We start from the raw sequence: 23,122 nt of genomic DNA on the forward strand, positions 1-23,122 counted from the left end.
CCCGCCCCCGAGCAGCCCAGGAAGGAGGGGCGGGGGCCAGGGGCCTCGTTCCCCTTCACCGCTTCTCCCAGCGCCGGGCTGCCCGGAACCGTGCCGGCTCCGAACCGAGCGGTAGCAGCGCAGAGACAGGGCAGAGAGGGTGCGGCAGCGCCCCGCAGAAGCGCTCGACCTTTCAGCGCGACGTCCAGGAGCTGGGAGAAGGGCGAGTCCGGCTCGAGTTTCCGCTACTTCTGCGCAGGCATCGTTGATGTCGACCAGCATAGAAAGGGGCCTTCGGATCCGTGCTGTGGTGTCATAAGAGGGCGACGGCGGAGAGGCAGGACTGGTGGAGCGGGGTGTTCTGTCGGTGGCTCTGGGTTGTGTGCCGCGTACTCCATTCCCGGGCTGTCGGCCTGCTGCTCCGCGGTCCCCGCCGGCTGCTCGGAAGCCCCTCGGCCTCTGACCGCTGGGATCGAAGGGTGGCGGCGCAGCGGAGCTATGGGGTGTGGGGACGCCCCGCAGGCGGGCGCGGGCCGGCCGGGCCTCGGTGCCGCGTGCTGAGGGGAGCGGCGCTGCGGGGTCGTTGCGCGGCCGCTCCGAGGGGCCACGGCTGCCGTCCCCTTCCTGCTGCTGCCTCGGTCTCTCTGCCCCGTGCCCTTCCTCTTCCTTCGCCAGCGGGAGCAGCCTCGAAACGTGCAGCGAGCGGGCGCGGGTCTCCTCCGAGGCGGCGAGAGGTACCCGGCGGTCTGCCTTTGTCTCTTGCGCTGCGCCCAGCGTTGCAAAGGCGTCAGCGCTAAATTTCTAGGGGCGAAGAAGGACAACCTTTCTTCCCCTGCTTTTTTTTTATTATTTATTTTTTTCTGCTGTATCCTATTTTTATTTTTTTTCTGTATCCTTAAAAACTCTCAGTAGTCTTTGGCTTTTTTTTTATTTTGTTTTCCTCCACCTTTAAATATCTGCATTGAAAGAGCTAATAAAGATGGATAAGAAATCATTTGAAACCGTGCTGGATGAAATTAGAAAGGTAACTGCTAATTTTGCATGTTTAACCATTTAGTGATATAATATTCCTCTTGATGAACACACCAGGTTAGGTGTTTGTCTTCTTTAGTAATGACTTCAGGATTCAATAAAGACTAAATTTCACCTCAGTGTGAAAAGCTAATCCTGTGTTGCTGGTGTATCCTAGTTTTTGTATGTCAGATATGGTAGTGTAAAGCTGCTCTGGCATGCTTGGTCTCCGAGATATTTTGATTTTCTCAGAAAACTGAGACTGAATGCCCAGACTGCTACCACTGAGCTAACAACATGTGCTTGAAGAGCGCTTATTTGAAATGAGCACTTGAATAAGTTCATCACAGCATTTTCACTGTCAAGGAAGAAAAGCTAAAATAACCAAGTATTTCTTATTTTGGGGAAGGGGTGGTGTTTGCTTGGCCTGACTGGAGATGGGGGACTTACAGTGTGAGATATCCACCTTTCATATGGTGGTTTAGGAGATAGAACACACAAATGTGACATGAAGGCCGATTTCTAAGCTGGATTCTGCTGTCCTTGTTCAAAGCCACATCTCCCACAGCTCAGGTGCATGCATGCTGTCCCCTAGGATGTGAAATCCTGGGTTTTGATGTGTGCTCTGAACTGTGCTCATGCATCTCCTGTTAAAAACTCAACGAGCAAAATACCTATGAGTTGTGGGAAGCAGAGATAGAAACCTAGGCTTCCTGGTGTCTGGCAGCTGCTCTCATTTCTTCCTGCACAGAGGCCTGCTTTTAGCAGGAAAGCTGGAGGTTAGTGGTTGGGACAGTTCCCAAAATGCTGGAGGTGGAAAAGGAGATAGAAAAGTGTCTGGATCCTTCAGAACCTCTCAGATTAGTCGAAGTATGGTTTCTGTCTTGTGTGGGAAGTACAAACCTGGGATGACGTATTTTGCTGTAGTTAAGCAGAGGTGATTTAAGTGTCACAGTAGAAGAGTTACATATCCTGCTAAAGCTGTCTTGGTGTGAAAACGAAGGGCTTGTTTTGGATAAGATTGCCCTATGGCAGAAAAGGAATCCTTAGCATGTTTGTTAAAGGTGTTTTTTTGGTATGATGGGTTGTCTAGGAGAGGCCGTTTCCTTTCAGTTGGGTGCTAGAGTTGAGTGTCAGTTCAGCTTCTCTTCAGCATGAGTTACAGTGATGGCTGCAATTGCAGTATTATTTTGGAACATACTGAGGTATAAACCACTGTGCACAAAAGCCCCAGTGATGAGTCTTTGTTATCACAACAGCACTTACTAGCATTTTACATAAGATCATTGTCATAAATTCTCCTTTATACAACAGCTATGTTCCATACTGTGTAACCAGCTAAAACCAACCTAAGATAGTTCAGGGTGTGGACTTCCCTCCCGACCTAAGAATTTTTATGGAAAACGTGGGGGAAGAAATCAAGGAACAAATTGCACGTGAGAATTGATGGTGGGAGGGAGTAATGTTTCAGATATTACTACTGCAGTGCAGCCCTTCAGAATACGCTCTGTGATTACTAAAGATTTCAAACAAAAGGGTTTTCAACATGTGACGTTAGGCAATTATGTTTCCTGTATGCTATCTGCCTGTATTCCTATAAACCTAACTTACTGTTGATCTAAGGATCAGTGCTGTGCTGTGTTAGTAATAGCTGTGCTGTTCCAGTGTAATGTTCATTTTCCAAATACTTATTTTGTATCTTTGTTGCTAGGTCTTTGTTTAAATTTCATTTCTAGATCTGTGCTAGAACCTTCTTTATTATGTGATTCACAAGTCAGTTGTGTTGGTGTGTTCCATTTTCAGTCCTACAATTAGCAGGAACAATTACTTAAATATCTTAATGTGTAGCTTAGTTCTATCCTCTCCATACATATTTATGATTACTAAAAAAGTGAAATTTGAGAGGTTTGGGGGTTTTTTCATATATATACATGAACAAAGCAGTGCTTTCTGTTTGTGTTCTTATTATGAAGTCATTCAGTTGTTGATTTAAGGAGGAAGAATGACATTTGTTTTGGTAAAGAAGTTGCTATATGACATACCAGGCTTTTTTTTTCCAAAATATGTGACGAGAAGGAAGGGAGAGAAGAAAAGATGAGCATGAAGAGAGAAGTTCTTTTCCCCTGTGACTTCAACACGTCTGGTACTGTTGGTACAGAAAGGAAGGGGGTTGCCTCGTACAGTATGCGAGTGGGTGTCTGTGCAGTCAGGTTGCAGTGATGGAGAACTTCACCTCTCTCTGTGTGGAGGGTTGAGCACAAAAAAGAAGGAATTTTAGGGCTATTGGGAAGAAGATAGAAATGGGCATGTGGCTGAAGCTGGAGGTGATTCGAGAATAGTTAGCATGAAAGCTAGCAATAGAGGGGGCCTTGGAAACTGGGGAAGAAAGGTATGTGCACCAGATTGGGGCAGGAATTCAGTTGTTACCTGTCATCTTTACATCTTGTATGTCTATCAGTGAGCTGGGTATGAGGAGAGGGAGGAAGCTCTGGCTATTAGATAGCCCACGTGGCTATCAACAAAACTGTCTTGCCACTAAGTCAAAAGTGGTGGTCAGTACTGCATTAAACTACTCTGCTTCTTTTGTTTTGTATGACTGCATATTAAAGTTTGACCTATGGGAACGTAATGCTAAGACACCATCACCCTCTGGAGCAAGCTTTTTTGTATACTTAATTCCGTCTGTACAGACTTGTTATCCAGTCTCTTCATAAATTCACTGAAGTAAGATGATTTGGTAATTATTTTACAGAGTAGGTACAAAGAGTTTGTGTGAATAATCAACTGTATTATCTTGTTTAACGTAAAGTTGATGTAAACCTTAGAGGCAAAAGGAAGAATGATGATGATGTTCTCTCAGTACAGTTTTAAACAATAAAAAAGCAAAATGAAATAAAAAATGAGGGTTTTTTTTTTAAAGAAGAGTTAAATTACATCTCCCTGCTTTTCATTGTTCTCTCAATTATCGAGGGAGTACTCTGTTACTTAGGAATACTGCAGTGTAATTGATGCAAATGTCACTTTGTAAGGTCAAATTTTTTTTCGATTAATAGATTATTCTAGCAGATGATTTTGCTATAATTATAATTTTTCAGGAACTAATTATACATTTTATTTTTCCTATATCTTCTAGGCTGTATTGACTGAGTACAAATTAAAAGCTATTGAATATGTTCATGGATACTTTTCTAGTGAACAGGTAAAAATCAACACTGTCATGGGTTTAATGGGAGCTATTGGTTTTGTGTATTTAGTAATACAAAAAAACAGTGTCTCCAATCATACTGAGGCCGATCATATTAGCTTTTTTAATTATTAACTGAGGAGATTTAATTCCTTTATTATATCAGCATTAATCTGTTAAAAATAGTTCCAGGTTATTTTGTTATCAAAATCATTTCATTTTCATTCTTGTTGTGTTGGGAAAATAGGAGAAAATGATCATCATGGAATTCAGGATTATTTTGCATGTTTTTTCTAAACTGGCATGTAGTAATAAGTATCCAACTTATTTTGGTACTATGTAGATTTTTTTTCCTTTTTTTTTTTTGTGTGTGTGTTTATGTTTGGTGAATATGCTGTTTGAGATACTGAAGGTTTGTAAGCTTTTTCAGAAAGACTTATTTTTTTTATTCTAATACTGTGGCAATTATTGTGCATATATGCTAATATATAGAGAGGAGTAAGTATCTATTTTAAATATTTCCATAGAAAAACTTCATCTTGTAACATAGAATTTTTAGGTGCCTACTTAGAAATAAAAAGAACATTGGATGCTGATAGGCACTGATGTAATCAAACATCACAGAGACACACGTTTTTTAGTAATATACCACTATACTCCAAAAATGGAAAGATCATATTGATGCTGTTAGCATATTTTTTTAATATATATAAAAGATGAATTGAAGGCCTTTCTGTTGCAGGTTGTTGAGTTACTGAGATACTTTTCATGGGCTGAACCACAGCTCAAGGCAATAAAGGCTTTGCAACATGTAAGTTCTTGTGGCATAATCTTTTGGAGTAAGTTTGCCCTCTTAATCTTATTTTAATTTTGTAATGTCTACTTTTGCAACTGATGGGTCAGTCTGCCCTTTAATCTTCAAAGTTTCCTCTTCATCTCTTTCTTTTTCAATGGTATCAAAATACAAAATGTCATACTTTTAACCCGGGTATCTTTTCTGACCAAAGTATCTTTTACTTTCCTGTGTATCACAAGAATAGATGTAGCCCTTTTTTTCCTAATTTCTCTGCTTTTGGGAAGTGCTTTTTGCAGTTCCTTGTTCAGCATTTAGCGCATAAAGTCTCCTTCCCAGTGAGAGGGAGACAATATTAAACATTTGCTGATATACGTAATATGAAGCTGTTACTGAGTAGCATTCTGGGTTTAAAATAATGGTAGTGTCTTGTTTTATCTGTATTTTTTTTCTTTCTTGCTTACTTGTCAGAAAATAGTGGCAGTTCCAGCATCGAAAATGGTTAATATTCTCAACTGCTTCACATTCAGTAAAGATAAACTTATTGCCCTTGAAATCTTAGCTTCGTAAGTATCTCTCATGTTATATTTCCGTAAGTTGTTTTGGTTTTACTAATGTTTCAGTATATAATACTTAAGATACTTCTAGAAGGAAGCACTGTGGCGAGTTAAGGTAAAGCACAAATCCGTTATTGATGGGGCTGTAAAAAGAACTAGAAGCAGACATTGTGCAAAATTCCATAGTTCATCTGAGTCTTGAGCATGCTTTGGGCTTCTGCCTGCTGAAAAACTGCCACTTTGCCAATATTTTTACAGTGGTCTTTAATCTTGTAGTGAATGAAGAGGTCCTTAAGCTTATTTCTGCTTACTGAAATGTAAAAGGCTTGAGACCAGAGTATTCTGGGCATTGACCCTTTCGCATTTGAAAAGCCCTCTAAATATTACGTATGTAAAAATGAGTTAAGTAAATACATCTCTTAAATTGACACATTTGATTTACAGTTCTAATGTCTATAAAAGATATATAGATATTCTAAATGTATGTTTACACAGAAAGTTTGGGGTTTTTACTGAACACAGTTGCTTCAAAGGCTCTGCCTTTTACATATGTTTATATTGGAACTTCTCTGCTTGTTTTAGAGGATTTATTATATGAAGTGTTCTGTTTTGAGTTGAGGTGGGGTTTTTTTTTTGCTAAGTATGTCTGCCTTGCATATGAATGCTATATATTACAGCCAGCTTGAACATTTTGGGGCATATAAATTCATTATATAAATATCCATAAAACAAGTAAGATTGAGGATACAGATGTTATCTTGCTTTCAGAGTTGAGCTTTAAGAAGCTGTATGAATGCTCCTAGTCTCTGTCAGACCAAAACAAAACAGGATAGCCTGAAGGAAATTCAGTGGCACATTAAACTAACCTGTTTTGCTTCTTGAAGTGAGATTGGAGCTCATAGACTCTTTAGATGCTACACTTGAGCTGGTGTTTGGGGAAAGCATGGTAACTTGTTTAGCTGTTGAATTTCTGCAGTGCAAGAGCATAATAAGGGAGTCGTGATACAGAAATCCTAACCCTACTTACCTTGCTAATCAAAACTAGAGAAGAAAGCTGAAAGTTCATTCACATTGAAGTTGTGGATGCCCTTTCCCTGGAAGTGTTCAAGGCCAGGCTGGATGGGGCTTTGGGCAACCTGGTCTAGTGGAGGGTGTCCCTGCCCATGGCAGGGGGGTTGGAACTAGATGATCTTTAAGGTCCCCTGGAACCCAAACCATTCTATGATTTTAATACCATTGTTTTTCATATCTTCGTTCCACATTCTGCTGATTCCATTTCTTCGAATATCCTCCTTTGAGAAGTCCTGCATTTTGGGGCTGTATTGTATTTTCAGTAGTTTGCATCAGGCTGGTAATATTTGACAGCAGTAAATGCGCTGTGGTCAGGGTTTTGAAAAAGGCTGGTAGAATCTGGCATTAGGCTCCTGGTACTTGCGCATTTTGTGTTATTTTTGGGAGAGGAACAAGGAGAAAGGAAGGGTTCTTTTTGGAACTGTGTGAGGGGTTTCTCTAGCTCTGCAGAACACGGAGAGGATTGCCAGGAGTTTCATCTTTTTCGTTCTGGAGTAAATAAGATTAAAATGTGTTTATCTGCTACTCTAGCAAGAAACAGTGGCAAAATGAGTAGCTACTGGTTTTCTGCTGTGCTGGGAACTGTGTGCTAGTAGCAATTAAAGCTTTCTAATGAACTGTTGTGATGCAAAATTCATTTTGTCAGTGTAGTTATTTTTGCCATAAAGTTTAGCTATTGTCCGTTGTTCTGTATTGATATTTAATTCTACACCACCATATTGATATTTAATTCTAATACCATGTTTCAGTTACAGGTATGAAGTTCATATTTGAGCTTGGGTTTTTTACTTTAATAATAATAGTAATATTATGATCTGAAGTAATTATGGTTTTTTAAGGTACTGTTGGGTACTGGCTGAATAAGTGTTGATCACTTTTCAGTAATGCATTATTTCTGATAAGCATACGGAATGGTAGTAATCATCTGTCAATGTCTTTACAGCAACATTGTTGATGCTCAGAATTACCGCCTTATTGAAGATCTATTCAGAATTAATATGTCAGAGAAGAAAAGATGCAGAAGAATTCTTGAACAGGTAGTCAAGATACTTTAGTGTCCTTGATTCTGTCAAATACAGTATTGTTTCCATCCTTATGGTCATTGTGGGGTCAGGACTTACCGTGAGGACTGCTGGGAACTACTAGTGGAAGACAAACTGAAAGAAGCAGCTGCAAAAAGATAAGAGCTGTGTAATACATGTGCAAAGAAAGGGGAAGTTTCTGGCAGGCATTGGGATCATATGGAAAAAGGGTCATAGAATTGCAGCCAATGCTGAAGGAAACAGTCTGCATGTGTTTTAGAGAACACCAAGTGCTTAACCCCGAGTTCAGTAGAAGCAGAAGTGGTCTGAGGAGAGTTATTCAAAACAAAGGGAACTTTGGCAGAACTTCACACTATTTGGACTATTTGGGAAGAAGATTTGAGACAAAGCTTTGAGTTGTTCCATGTAGGTTGATTAACACAGTCTAAATGTCATGAAATAGTAATTAATTTCTTTAAAGTGTTGAATTCGATAGCAAATAATGTCCTTGGTTATTTTGCAGGCTTCAAAAACGGGTTGTAAGGCTCCTCATGCTATGATATCATCCTGTGGCATGATTCCCGGCAACCCTTATCCCAAGGGCAAACCAAGCCGCATAAATGGAATTTTCCCAGTAAGTATGATCCTATGCTTTTGCTTTTCACAGCATCCTTGATTTAGGATTCATTATAGTATAACCAAAACCAGGATTCATATACCTCAAAGGAAAAGCGGAATCAAAAGCAATGTTTTTTATTTTTTTTACCCCTTTACGCATTTATAGGGAACTTGCATTATTTTTATTTGCCCATTCTCTTTCTATGCTGCTTCAAGTAAAGATTACTGCATAAACAAGACATTGTTCATATAAGGAAAACATTGTAAACTCCAACCAATATTTGGCAGAATTGGGAGAGGTGTAAACAGCCTTACTGGTAGGTTGATAAGATGAGCTAATGTAGTCATTACAGTACTGCTGCTAATCTTAGAGTAGTTCTTGAACAACCATGTTAATTATTTCCTGTGCACACTTAAGGGACTGCAAAGTGTAAGTTATCATATCCATAAATCAAATTGTAGAATTCTAATTATGTCAGAAACATGGACTATTTAATATGTATCTCTTTACAAAAGCTCAGTGTTATAAACCAAGCTATTGGAAAGCTTTTTTACAAGCCTAGAACAGTTTCTTTTTCCTAACAAACATGGATCACTTTCAGAATATTCCAAAACTCATGTAGTTTAGAAAAAAAATCAAATACGGCAGAAATTCTATAGCAAGATTTACTTGTAAATTAATTCTTAATTGTTTAATTTTCTTTTGTTTCAGGGAACCCCTATCAAAAAGGATACAGAAGAATGTACTAATGAAGGAAAGGGAATAGCAGCTCGTATACTTGGACCATCCAAACCAGTATGTCTAATAAATGAGTAACTAAATGAAACTTTAAAAAAAAAATCCAACCACCAGCCAATTCAATGAGGATTTTATAAAAAATGCTGTTAAGTTGCAAGAAGATTGTAGGGAAGCAATTTAAACAAAGCTAAACTTCTGTAATAAAGATAATATGACCTATTATTTTTTTATTCAACTTGAAAAGAAGCTCTGGTTTATAACTGTGGGGGGATAGGATTCTCTAGTGCACTCAACGTGTATGCATTTGAAGGCAGAATTTAAACTACAGTAGCAGAACACAAAACTAAAAGCATTTTTAGTAGTTCGTCATGGCCCAGTGGAATTTTTAGATAGAAATATATGCAATTATCATCTCTGAGGGTTTCCTACATGAACATAAAAACTGACTGCGTCTTGGAAATTTGAATTAGAACAGTGCCTTAGAAGAAGGTTCTTGTTTCTTGACAACACAACTGATCTGTATTTCAAAATTTTTAAGCATGTGGAACAAACTTTCGATGACTTTGATACTACTTTGAAGTATTGTCCAAATGTTCTATTTTAACTTTTATTATGAGATGTTTCTCACTAAGCTGTAGGGACAGGTAACTTCATAAGTATTTGTTAGTTTTAAATGTGCTAAATCTTTAAAATGAGAAGTCAGTCCAAGGCTTCAGAGGGTGAAAACTACAAGGCAGGAAGGAGTTCCCTTTCCCATGTGTGTTCAGTATTACATTAAAATCTAAAGGTATACTAGTGATGTTTGTTTCATTCTTCTCAGAAAAAGTGAAATATTTGCAGTCACCAGATATTATGAAGAAATTTGATATCACATATTTTTGCAGTGAAGAACAACTGTTTGTAGTAGTAGCTGAATGTTAGCTTTTTGTCTGAGAAACACTAGGTAATGCTTTCACTATTGCTTCTTCCGTTTGTTTTTTGTTTATGTAGGCTCCATCAACCTACAATCCACACAAACCAGTTCCATACCCCATCCCACCATGTCGGCCACACGCAACTATTGCACCAAGTAAGGCTTCTATGTGTTTTAGCTTGATGCTATTGTTTCATCCATTTGCCTTTTAAGTAATAAGTCTAACTGCCAGTTTCTCTGACCATGATCATATCTGAAACTGGCTTGAGCTCCCTAAGTATGCTCCAGGTACTGGTTTCTACCTCTTCCTGTCATGACTGCAGAGATGATAAGAAGAGGAATATATTGTATTCTTTTTTCAACGTCCACATCATAAGGAAAATTCACAATGCTGTTCTGATGACAAAATATTTCATTTATGGGAGGCATTTTGCATGTTAGACAAGACTAGGGCTGTGTCGTTGTTATAATGTTTGACCAAGGTTTGGGCTTTGGCTTGACAAGTCTCTCAACTTGTTGCTATTGTACCAAACTTAGGATATAGAATCATAGAATAGAATCATAGAATGGTTTGGGTTGGAAGGGACCTTAAAGATCATCTAGTTCCAACCCCCCTGCCATGGGCAGGGACACCCTCCATATGGTCAGGCATGGCCCTGAATTGGGTGGAAATACGTAGGAACTTGCTGAAGGATGGTAATCTGTTTCTCAGTTGCCTTCAGCTTTACTTGCCATCACAATCGAGAGAAAACAGTTTCCTCAGAGAAAAGTTTAGCCATGTAGATTTCGGTCTCAGAACGGACATAGTGATTGCCTTTTCCTGTGTTAGGTCTGAGGATTCCTAGCTTTGTGCCTCAGGTAAGATTGAGTCTTTCTTCATAAACTCCTCTCTACTCTGCTGCGTCAGTTGTTTGAATCCTGACACTTTTGTGAAGGGAGCGAGGCAATTGCAATTTCTTTTTGAAAAAGAGGTTGGAGTACTTATATAGTCAGACTCTGGTCTTTTTGAGCAGCAGCTGAAAGTTTTCCTAATCTTGCTATTCTGTACTGTAAAACAAGGAGTGCTTGTGATTAGGAAGCTTGCTTTTCACTGATGTTAGGAATTTCAGGGAGTTTTTAAGGCATTTGGTAAGAAAGTGTGGTAGAGCTCTTAACATGCATGTTAAAGGATGAGTCATCTCACCAACTTGATGTCTGCAAGTCTCTTTATTGTCTGTTTGGAAGAATTGGCACTACTAGTGGCTAAAGTAAGTCTGATGATTTGTGCCCTAGAAATGACTTGCACCCCAGAAAGTGTACAGAAAACTTGCAGACTAGCTCAAATTTATATTAAACAAATCCTATCCAAAGTAGGTTAGGGCACAAAATTTGTCCTGTGACTGGATGTAAGTATTAGTACATTTTAAGATATGAGACAGCTTTTGAGGTTTCAGGGCCTTATTAGGCTGCAACATGGTTTTTTAAAAAACCCTTTTGACAACAGAAGTCATAACTGATGATATATTTATATATATATAAAATGCATTTAATGAGATTGCAGATGCTGACCTGAAACTATTGAATGTTGTTGTTTTCAAGCAATGGTCAGAATGATGTTTTGTTTTCTGCCTCTTATATGTATTGGTTTAAAATTTCCTTCCTGGGTGATGCAATGATTGTTAGTTACTTTTCTAATTTTCAGCCAAGAGTTGTCATGCAAGAAATTTTAACAGTAGGTAGAACAATTATGAAAGTGTGAAATCAGAAAGGAGTTATGTACGACAAATTACTGCACTTTGAGTAATGTTCAAGTGCTTCCTTTTCCCATGAAGCGTAAGTTCTTATAGTCTTAAGAATATTCATTGAGGACCACTGTGAAGTGTATTTATGTTCCTGTGATTTGAATTCTGATGTTCGTCATCAGAACTGTATACTGCAGCTATACAACAGTTTGAGTTGCTCCAAAGAATAAGGGAGGAAAAAAGGGATTTTTTTCATATAAGTACAATACGTATTTTATATTAAAATAATTTGCTTGAATTTCTTAACATTTAAAGAAATATCGAAGAAGTATCTGAGATGGGACATTTTTCTCTGAATTTTCTGACTAGCATTGGAGGGCTGGTCATGGTCACTTGTGTGTGTTTGGCTCTTTTGTTTGTCAAGCTTTAATAGTAAAGGAAGAATTGTAACAGCCTTGAAGTTAGGAATAGAAAAAGAACAAAAAGTGCTGCAGACACTCTGAATCACTCCTCCCCTTGGAGTTTTTCAGGCAAAATGGAACTGAAAACAATTGAAACCTGACTTTTTCAGGCTCTTTCAAGAGAACTGCCCTTACTAAAATTTGGATCACAATGCATGTCACTCAGGCAGACATTGGCAAAAGCCAGCATCCAGCCTGGATGATTAACTGGTCTGGCTCTTTGGTGAAAGAACACCTCACAATCTTGAAAATGTTCTTTTAAAGGAAAAGACACTTACTGGTTCATTTAGATATGGGTTTTTCTGACAACTGAGACGTGTATTGCATTTGTTCTTTTAGGTGCTTACAACAATGTTGGCTTAGTTCCAATGGCTAATGTCATAGCTCCAGGCTTACCAGCTCCTCCACCATACACTGCTAATCAAGTGGTATCAGGTAAAGCATGTATACCTTTAAAAAAGTTGATGGTATTTTTTCAAATTCGTTGTTGTGAATGAATCATTCATTGCTGGACTTTCATTTGCTTTTAAATAACAAGCTGTTGTTCTCTCTTTAGAAAATGAGGACCTTTCCAGCCAGGCAAAACCTTCCCAAAATCAAGGTAAATTGCAAATCCACAGGGGGATTTTTGTGTTGATCGTATCTTTGTTATTTGTTCAGAAAATGTAAACAACTTATTTGTTTAGTGGGATTTTCATAAGCCTCTAAGTATTTAACTAATGTTGGAATAGGATCCGTTGAGAGTTGAGAAAAAAATCATCTTAGGCGTTTGGCACTTAGAAGCATATAAACGTTACAATTCGGCCTTTTGTGTTAGCTGATTAAAGTTTTATATTCTTCAGCATATGTGAGAAATAATGTAAAAAAATAAATCAAAATATGCTTTGCAATGTAGCGCACTGAAACACTTCATTAATATATTTGTAATTGTTAAAACTTTGGACATCTATTTGAAAATTCATTCAGATTTCAATTTCATAATGGGAAGCTAGGAATACAAGAGAGACAGATCTGTTGTTCATAGTTTGTTGAAATCCATGTGTAGAATGTCTTACCCCAGACTGTTACATCCAACTATGTCTACCTGCACTTTTATCTTACCTTTTAAATTCCAATTCTTTTTGCAGAAGAGAGTTGTCCATTTTTTTTTGGTCTCTATTTGTGTGGTACTTTGTATGCTTTGTGTACTTAGTACAAGTTATAATAATAAATTCCATTCTGAACTACTTATAACAAAGGCTTTGATAATACTTTGTTAGGTTTGACAAAGAGAAATTGAGAATCTACTGACTGTTGAGTCAGGCATATTAACAAATACCCAAAATAAATGAAATGACCATGATAAGTTTAGCTCCTGTAAATATTTCTAAGGGGAAAAAAAAAAAAAGTTTTTTCTTTTCTCCTTTATGCCCAGGGATGGTTCTAGAGTAATGTTGCTGTTTCAAAGAATCACTTTATTCATATATACCCCTTTAAGTGTGCATGTATTTACAAGGTAGTTTATACAGCTAAATGAATGCAGTGTAAGGAATAAAATCTTCTGTTGGGAGGAGAAGTTCAGTAACAGCTCTGGGTTCTATTCCAGCTGCACTTCTCTGGTGATAATCTTGGCTGTCAGGATTAACAACTGTGATCTTTAGGAGAGTCTTCAGCTTGGAAACAGGATGAGGAAAGGCCAGAATCCAGAGCTGTGCAATCTGGGTCTAGGGTTTTGGAAAATAATATGTAAAAGGAAATACTTTGTTTGCAAATGTGCTAGTTTTAGAGTTTCAAGATACATAAACTGGGAGTTGTTCATATCAACTTAGTTCCAAGATTTTAAAGACTGCAGGTTTGGTTTTGTGTGTATGTGTAGAATTTGGACAAGAGAGAAATCTAAGCTGTTACAGAGTTATGGGTGATGAGTTTGACTGGTTAGATCAGTGATTTGCTTACAGTTGAACAGATTATTTTAAAAGTAAAGTAAAGCATGAGGGGTGTTTGAGAGGAGTGATTAATTAACACATTCATACTCCGCAGGAAACTAGATAGAGGCATATCAAGGCTCTTGACATGCCAGTGTTCATAAATGCAGCTTCTTTCCATTAACCCCCACATCCCCATTTGCAGTGTGCCTGCCATTTTCCTCCAGCTTGACTGATATCTCTTTGACTTACTTTGTAGGATTGATATAAGCTGGTATTCCTAGTAGCAGGTGCTTGCCTCGATTATAGACACCTGACTTCAGACTTACAGAAATATTTGTTGATATGGTCAAGTACCTATGTTAGTTTAATACTGTAGTGTGATACATGAATTTAAAAGTGTACCTTCTTAGAATCAAAATCTGAAGGAAATACAGTGAAGAGAATGACGTGATTTTGAAGCAAGGAAAAATACCAGCACCTGAAATCAGCTTTCTTCAGTTGTTGACTAAACTTCTCTGAAATCATGATACATTGAATTAACTGGTTCTGAAGGAAATTCTGACCTTCAGTGAGAGTGGATGCAGAGGAGCCCAGGTGATCTCATGCCGATGGAATATTAGATCTGGTTTGGGTACTGCCAGATGTTAGGGACCAGAGGGAGGGTGTTTACCTGTATCACTTGGACATTCTTATGGAGTACATTTAAGTATCTAATTGTCTTGCATGAGATCATGAAGAGGTAGCAGATGTCACAAAGTGTTTTAAAGAGGAGTGGTAGCCTACATGATGTACAACGTGTGTGATGTGTTTGTACGTACCTTTTTGTTTTGTTTTCATAGGTTCCAGTGTTCACTGTTTATATACAGACATTGTATGTTAGCTATTGCCTGTGTATCATGTTTTGAAATGCTGTGTAATATGTGTTTGTTGATTTCAAACATTTCTGACGGTTTCAAGTATTCTTACCAGTTTTGTTTCTTTGCAGCTTTTTCTGCACAAGCGAATCAGCTCTTTACTCCTCATGGTTCTAATCCTTCAACACCTGCTGCTACTCCAGTCCCTACCCCATCACCTGTCAAGGCAATAAGCCATCCATTAGCACCTGCAACTCCACTCATATCTGGGATGAACATGCCTACCCCTGTCCTTCCTGTTTTCCCAGAACAGGTCTCCTCTTCCATCCATACATCTCAGCCATCCACTCCAACCCCTACTGTCATCAAATCCCTTTCATTGCCTGGTGTTCCTGTCACATCTGTTCACAGTGCAACCTCTACCCCTATCCCTGCAGTTTTTTCTGGGCTGGCTTCTATACCCACTGCTACACCAGCTCCGCAAGGTTCTTCTACACCATGCGCCACACCTGCGCCTAGTGAAGCTTTCGCATCTGCTACTGCACCATTTGCTGGCCTCCCGTTCTCTGCGACCTCTTCAATTGCTTCCACTAATAATCCCACTCCATTGTCATCAGTTTTTGCTGGCCTCCCTTTGTCCTTGCCTCCCAATGTGCAAGGAATTTCTAGTCCTGTTCCATCTACAATTGCTAATTCTCCTGCCACTACCATTCCTGGTTCACTTAGCTTGCCTAACCCAATTTTGTCTGTCTTAAAGGGATTTCTGACATCAAATGACACTTCATTAATCAATTCATCTGCTTTACCTTCTGCTATGACAAGTGAGCTTGCTTCTTTATCTGCTCTTGCTAATCAAAGCTCTGACCCTCCCACTTCCTCTGTCAACAAATGTTATACTCCATCAGCCACCCCCACCCCACAGCGTTCCTCCACACCTGGGCTGGCCATTTTTCCAGGTCTTCCATCCCCATCTGTGGCCAATTCTAGTTCCACTCCTCCAACATTGCCTGCACAGTCACCTTTAACCACTTCACCATCAATTATGCCAGTCAACTGTGGCTCATCAGCCTCCCTCTTGCATGGCACAAGCCCTACTAATCCTGATCAGCAGCTCTCATCAGCCCCAGCTGCCACAAATATCCCAGTTCTGGTCAAAACAGAACCCATGAGTCCTACTCTCTCGGCCTTCAAAGGTCCTTCTCATTCAGCTGGCCCTTCTCATGGCACTATAGGACTGTCAGCGCTTGGGCGTGCATACACCTCGGCAGCTTCAGTGCCAGTCAGTTTACCCAGTTCCCTGAACCCAGCGCTATCAGGTCTCTCCTCTTTGAGTGCTCCTCTAAACAATTCCAGTTCTCTGGCTTCCATTTCCCTCGCCCCACATGGTTCCTCTGCTCCCATTACCCCAGTGTTCAATGGACTTCCTCCTTTTACGTCTCTAACCAGTAACTTTGCTTTTACTGGTAATCCAGCACTTACGCCACCCGTCACTCTCCCAGGGTCTTTGTTAGCTACTCCGTCTACAACCGCTTCAGCCGTGTCTGCCCCTCATGTGAGTTCCACTGCCGCCGTACTCTCAGGACTCGCCGCCTCAGCAACAGTCTCTGCTCCACCCTTCTCGCTTAACTTGTCCAGTGCCGTCCCTTCCCTTTTTTCTGTTGCCCAGGGACCTCTGGGATCATCAAACCCATCCTTCCCTGGTTTTCCTGTCTCTAACACACCCTCTGTCACTCCTGCTCTCCCTTCTTTCCCTGGCCTCCAGGCATCTTCTGCAGTAGCAGCAGTTGCACCGTTGCCGGCAGCTGCCACAGCCCCATCTCCGGCTCCGGTCCTGCCAGGGTTTGCCTCGGCCTTTAGCTCAAACTTCAACTCTGCACTTGTTGCACAGGCTGGGTATGTTTCTGTTTCTGAAGGAGGTCAGAACCATTTCTTTTTCTCTTGAGCAAAACACTGATTTTACTATAGGCATAGATGTTATTTTCACTCATAGTTAGTAATTATGGTTAATTTTTAAAGTTAGTTCACCAGTAGATTTCCACCTGTCTTTAGAGACTGATAGATAGAGTAGTTACTAAATAGGTTGTTCTCAGTAGTCCCTGTTACGACAGTCTAATCCAGTGAGGTGCTGAGTGATCTTATTTCCCAGATGAGGATACTTGGCACCTCCTAGGCTTTTACAAGAATGGATTCCACGTGGGCATCCATTGACACATCCAGGTAATAGCAGACAATATCTTAGATGTTCCTATGTTTTAAGGAAGAACTCAGCATTAACTTTTGTCTGTAAACGGTTTTTGTGTGCAAACTGTAGGCACAGCCGAGGTACAAAAATTTTTGAGTTCCCTTAGGTGTGCTCCAGACAGTCTTGGTTTGTGTGTGCATGAATAATTTGTAGGTGGGTAGAGACTGGGCTTCTGTTTGGAAATTCTGGACTTTATGAAGTTTAGAAAAAGAGCTGCTTTTCTAATTTACATAGACATAAGCTTATATAGAAAGAAACATAGGATGAAACACAGTGCAGATGTTCCTAACAATAGCTGCATCTTGACATTCTTTCAGCTTGACTTCTGGACTACAGACACCGGGAAATGCAGTTTTTCCTGGTCTTTTATCTCTCCCTGGTATCCCTGGCTTTCCCCAAAGTGCCGCACAATCTTCCTTACAGGAATTGCAGCATAGTGCGGCTGCGCAGTCAGCACTACTACAGGTAACATGCCTATTTGTTAATACTATTTTGCTTCCAGTAATCATTTGAGCATATACTTGTGTGTTAACTTCTTGGGATTAGTTGAAGTCAGTAAATGATTAAAACCCCTAACCTGTTTGAGAACTGATTACAAGGATGATGATAAAGAACAACTCTCATTAACTTCTTACTCAAGGCCAATGTACAATGCTTCTGGATGTTATGAATGTGATTAAGCCCTTTTTGAAAACTCTTTGTAAAATGGGGAGGAGTTTCACATGCAAGTGAAATTTTTGCTAGGTTTGTGTTAAATCTAATGAGCTTACAATGTAGTTGCAAAATTTGTGCTCAGTTCCAGTCCGACATTTTAATACTTAGAGATTTCTGTGGAAAACCACTTTGTGTGAATTACATGCCTCTATACATAAGCAATCAGATTGTCTTGAATTTGTGTCTGCTGTGGTTGTGCCTTACTCTTGATAGTTCCCACAATTGTTGTAATACAAGCTTGAGGTGGGTTTAGGTAATGTGTAGTTTCATCATCTCTTGTCCATGAAACAACTTGTTTCAGTTATCAACCTACATAAGTTAACTGACACTATCAACAGAGTTTGTATTTAGTTGTTTAGTTTACCTTTTGTTAAAAACAGCCTCTACAGATTAAGGATTCTGATAGGAAATCTGTCCTTCTCTACAAAATACTAAAAGAGGCAGTTGAGTGTCTTGAATTAATGTTTTCTCTCTTCTGTGACACATGAGTTTTTGAAATGGACCATGTGTCTAAGTACTGTTCAGTATGCAGAATATTGTCAGATATCTTTCGGATATCAGGGGAAATAGATCAGAAGAAGCAAATCACTTAATCTAGGCCATGCAGTTTAGAAATTCTGTAGAAATCTATGTATGCAGATTGCATTGAGGAAACGTCAGTTTTCTTGTTTACAAGTTCCAATCACTAAAATTAACGCTTAGCTACTCGAGCAATGAAGATAAAGGAAGTTCAAAGTCAGTGAAATACTACAGCTGCTGATTAAGCTATGCCTTCCAAATCAGCTGTGGCTTACTCCACTGGAAAGGAAATGCCATTAACGCTTCTTCATTTTTCCTTTTAATCCAACCAATTTCCTCATTCTCTGGTATTTCAGAGCAATAGTTGCACTACAGTCTAACATCGGGGTATAGGTGCACTGCTCATCTCTATTCTTTGCGTACTTCAGATTATACTTTGTTTGTTTTGGCTTGAGTAGGACTGGTATTGTGCCTGAAATTTTGCTTGATTTAGATTTCTGTTTGTTTCTTTGTTTTTATCAGTGCTGTTTCCTAACTTCTTCTCTTCCTTGAAGGCACATTCTGCTTCTGCTCTGGAGAACTATACAGCTCAGCCTGAAGGTTTTGCTAACTATCCGTCAACACCAGGAACACCATTTTCATTGCAGACCAGTCTGCCCCAGAGTGGATGGCAATAAATACCAGACATTTTTAAAGACTGCAGTGGTTGCTTGACAGAGCCTGATCCTATTCACTTTGAAGGCTGTCTCCGCATTAGTGGGAGCGTGGTCTGAATTGGGGAAAGAGGGGGAAGACATGAGGGTAAAATGATTCCAGGAGGCTGTGTTAGATGTCAAACCTAATTTGTAATTGCATTTAATTGATTCAGGGTCTCATCCTGTGAATTGCTGAGCATCCTTGACTCTCCTTTTAGCTGACGAGTTGAATGTTTGGCATCTTACAGGATCAGGAACATTCAAACAGACATTTATGTAAATAGAGCAATTGGCTGTCAAACTGAATGGGGAGAACAAGTATACTTAATAGTGTGTATAAGCACCTATCCTTCTGTTATGTTTTGTATGGTATATGTGGTTAATATAGAATGAGATCTAGACTGCAACTAGATACTTAAAGCTGTAGACGATCTTTCGTCTACATGCACACTTCTTGTGTGTGCATAGATCAAGGTCAGTTTATGGTTCTTCAGATCTTTTCTTCATATGTGTGAGGATCTCCTGTTAGCATCAGTAGTGTGTTAAGGGAAGGCTAGATCAGAGGGGTGTGTGGGTTTTCTTACGCTTTGAAATATTGTCATGGGCTTGCTGCTGAATTGAGTACTCCTTTGTCTGAATCTGAACAGGAGAGCTAGGAAATGATGCTGTACTGTATTTGGCTAGAAGTGGATTATGTTTTACTGGAGTATGGTTTAGCTAGCTGAGAATATGTCTTTCCGAAGTACATAAAAGCATTTTAATTTGCCTCTAAAATAATATTCCATAACAGTCTCTCTGCCCCCACACCTCTCTGTGAATGAAATAATTGTACTGCGGATAGGCTGCCTATCCGGCACTTTTGACTGCAGACTTTTGTGAATGTTTACAGACATGGGTCAAGTTCTTCTCTCCCTTATACTCATAAACTCACTGGTTATCTATATGCTTTTCAGCTATAAACCACAACTTGATGGTGCTTATGTTATCCTGTGAATATAAGTGGGAGCAGAATTTGGACCATGGATTTTTTAGTATTTTTCCTTGGAAAACGTACATGATTTTAAAGGCATATAGCTAAATTAACTGTATTGGTTAGGAAGGGTTATGATGCAGCATATAGAAAGGTCTTGCTTTGTTAATGGAATTCAGTTGTGCACTCTTCTAATAATGTTAGTACCTGTGGCAATGTGTAACACATCATTGAATATCATCTATTTAAGATAAACTCTTGATCATGTTCTAGAGACAATAGATGAATGATATTCAATCCTGTGATTAAATTAAAACGTAGAAGATGCTATACTGTAGAAAAGCTCTGCACCTAGAGTTTTACTTTTTTAAAGATGAATTCTGCTGGGAGATGTTGCTAATGTATTTTCTTTCAAGATGTGAACAAACTTTTTTAGAACATTAATGGAAATTCCTGTATTGGTTTTTAACACAATTTTTTTAAATAAAAAATTTACAGTCATGGCAAAAAGGCTTTGCTGACTATTTACATATTTGCCTAAAATAGAGATGAATAAACTTGTTTTTACTAAGACACTTGCTAATGTTTGATCTTACTTATGCTGTTTCTTTATGATGCAGAATTATATATTGAATGATAAAATTGGTTTCCTAATAAGTGGCAATAGAAATATCCTGCGAAGTGTTTAGATAAAAAATTTAAATAGTGTCCTTGATACTTTGTCAGCAGTTGGGTAGTCTTGCATTTTAATAATCAAATTTACGTATTACTTTAGATTTGAAGATAAAAACATATTGCACTTTTTTATTTTGTGAAACCTGTGGAATTGTAATGATTCTCCACTCTGAACTGCTTTTGAAATCAGTGCCTTATATCTTGACTCAAGAAATCAGTGGAAAAAATCTCTGCCATATTTCATTATCCTTTCCTTCTCATTTTTTTCCGTGACTTGTTCTTTGTAGATTTGTAGATCAATTGGAGAAGGAGAAAATAAAAATACAGGTATCTTCTCGAGAGCGAATTGGCTTTTGTCCCATAGGTGTGAATGTAAAGTAGTTCAAAGTCAGTAAGCATTTTGTAACCTTACTGAGGTACTGAGTTTGATCACCAATTTGAGTCCTAGTTTCCCCATCGAGCAAAGTTTAAACTAATTCACATTGCCCCTAGTAAAAAACAACTACCAGACATCAGCTGTTATACAGTGTTTTATGAAAAAGTAAGCAGTTTGTACATCTGTTTCTGAAAACATCTATTGAATGGTCAAGGGTTGTGGGTTGTTGATTTTCTGTCTGAACATTAGACAACTCAAAGATACCTAAGGGATTGTGAAGCCCTGTTTCTCCAAATGAAAACAGGTGAGAGGTAGTGAATATCCACTGTATTAAATGCTATTCTCCTGAAACAATGTACTTGCTAAATGGTGTCTAGCCACTTTACCCAGAAAAGAGTATTTCACACACAGCTGGTGCAGTTTTACATAGAAGCTCGTCATCAGTGTTAGACAAGTGAACAAATAGGCTAAGAAAGATTATACTGTCAGGTTTTTTTGTCTAGAATGGGCTCTCTGGTTCTTACCATATTTTGTAGGAGGATTTTGTAAATTGAACTTTCCAGTGATTAGGATTAAGGTAAATTTAAATTTGTTAAATATTTTGCCTGATGTAAAATTGTTTTTTATTAATTTTTTTCTCTTCAGGAATAAAGTCTGTGTTCTGCATTGCAGCAAACTCCTGTGACCCACCCTTGGAATCTCTGAAGGGAGTGATTTGTCCTGAGCTCTTTCATGCTTACTTGAGCACCGTTTTTAAAAAGCCAAGGAAGAGTCTGCTCCTGAGGCAAACCATGCTGGATCTTACACTGAGCTGGGAAAGGGCTGTTGCTGTATGACTTAATTCAGGACTAACTATTATTTTTTCATTGTTCAAGTTGCATATTACTGCTATATTTCAGCTATGTTGACAGACTGCAAAGATAAGGTGTAGTGAAGTGTTCTTTGAAATAAAATCTTTGTTTGGAACAACTAAGAATATATTTGGATTGTGTTTCAAAATACAAGTTTAAATATTTCTTTCAAGTGCTTTAATTACAGCTGTAGTGAATGAGAGAAGCAGAGCAATTTTCTGTCCTCTTCCTCTGCTTTGCAAGTGAGTGTTGTGAGTTTGGCTGGGCCTGGAAGGAAACTTGCTGTGGTATGAATGCTCTTACTCTCTTGCAAATTGCCTTCCTTCCTGGATTGAGATGGGAGCGATCCCTTTGGTTGGCGCTCTCTCGTACTGACTCATGCTGTGGCGAAGTGTAGCCAAAGGGGTGCCTCCTGTCATCTCCCCATCTTCAGCTATTGACAACTGATGCCATTTGCACAAGGAGGAGCAGGAGCAATATGGGGATGTTCCTACAAGCAATAGGTTGGTACTGTTAATTTTCTCTGTGTGGTGTCCCTTCTACATTTTGATCTGGGAGAAAGGAACAACAAACCTGAAACAAATAGGCTAGTATCTATTCTGGGGCACAAATCAGGGCCAGGAAAGGACTAGACTGAGAAATCTCTAGGGAGTGGCCAAAGCCTAATGTATGGGACGGAAAGTATTGTGGGGCTAAAAAGGCCAGAAAAAGACAAACCGAAACCTACAACTTTGTTATATGGAAATCTCATGTGAGGACTGCCTGATTACTTTTTTGATACCTTTGGGATTGGCACTGTTTAGAAATGGCTGTGTGTAAGAATTCCCCTTCTGGTTTTAACAAACTTTGAAGCGAGTGCTTGGTCTGTAGGGTTAAGTCTGTGCAACTGGGTGATAAGTGAGAGCAACTGGACACTTTAGGGAAATTGTAAAGGACTGGTGCCATTTGCAAATGTAGCAGTTGGTGCAGAGAGCTGTTGGAGAACGTCCTGCTCACAGGTAAGCACCTCCTCCACAGAGCCCTTGTGCGTCCTTTGGGAATTGAAGGCTTTATCTACATCGGCACACTGCAGAAATAGCTGAACTGCCACCGACCCGAACCACATTCATCTAATGTTGCTTCTAAGTCCTGCTAAAGTGGCTTTGCGCTCAAACTGGTTTTCTTTGTGGCACTGCTCTGTGAGACAGGGCTGTGACGTGTTCGGCACCAGTGAACTTGCAGCTTGTAAACTGCTTTGCCCCAGAGCCCTC

General features: G+C 39.3%; 1 protein-coding gene across 6 annotated transcripts; it reads left to right on the plus strand.

The window, feature by feature from the left end:
• Positions 1 to 292: 292 nt before the first annotated feature.
• PROSER1 (proline and serine rich 1) lies at positions 293 to 22,008 on the plus strand. Of its 6 annotated transcripts, XM_054836899.1 has the most exons (14): positions 294 to 1,003; positions 3,067 to 3,133; positions 4,124 to 4,189; positions 4,917 to 4,985; positions 5,439 to 5,533; positions 7,539 to 7,632; positions 8,141 to 8,251; positions 8,948 to 9,031; positions 9,965 to 10,043; positions 12,409 to 12,504; positions 12,626 to 12,670; positions 14,962 to 16,723; positions 17,390 to 17,537; positions 18,860 to 20,480. In XM_054836899.1, exons 5-14 carry the CDS (start codon positions 5,466 to 5,468, stop codon positions 18,980 to 18,982), a joined length of 2,610 nt encoding a protein of 869 aa, XP_054692874.1. In that variant the 5' UTR covers positions 294 to 1,003; positions 3,067 to 3,133; positions 4,124 to 4,189; positions 4,917 to 4,985; positions 5,439 to 5,465; the 3' UTR covers positions 18,983 to 20,480. The 6 variants fall into 6 exon arrangements, 5 of the variants coding, with proteins under 5 accessions (XP_054692856.1, XP_054692874.1, XP_054692865.1 ...); XM_054836881.1 differs by lacking the exons at positions 3,067 to 3,133; positions 18,860 to 20,480 and adding an exon at positions 21,694 to 21,858 and having other exon boundaries at positions 293 to 1,003; XM_054836890.1 differs by lacking the exons at positions 3,067 to 3,133; positions 18,860 to 20,480 and adding an exon at positions 21,667 to 22,008.
• Positions 22,009 to 23,122: the final 1,114 nt, after the last annotated feature.

This window comes from Grus americana, chromosome 1 (assembly GCF_028858705.1).
Source record: "Grus americana isolate bGruAme1 chromosome 1, bGruAme1.mat, whole genome shotgun sequence".
NCBI lineage: Eukaryota > Metazoa > Chordata > Aves > Gruiformes > Gruidae > Grus > Grus americana.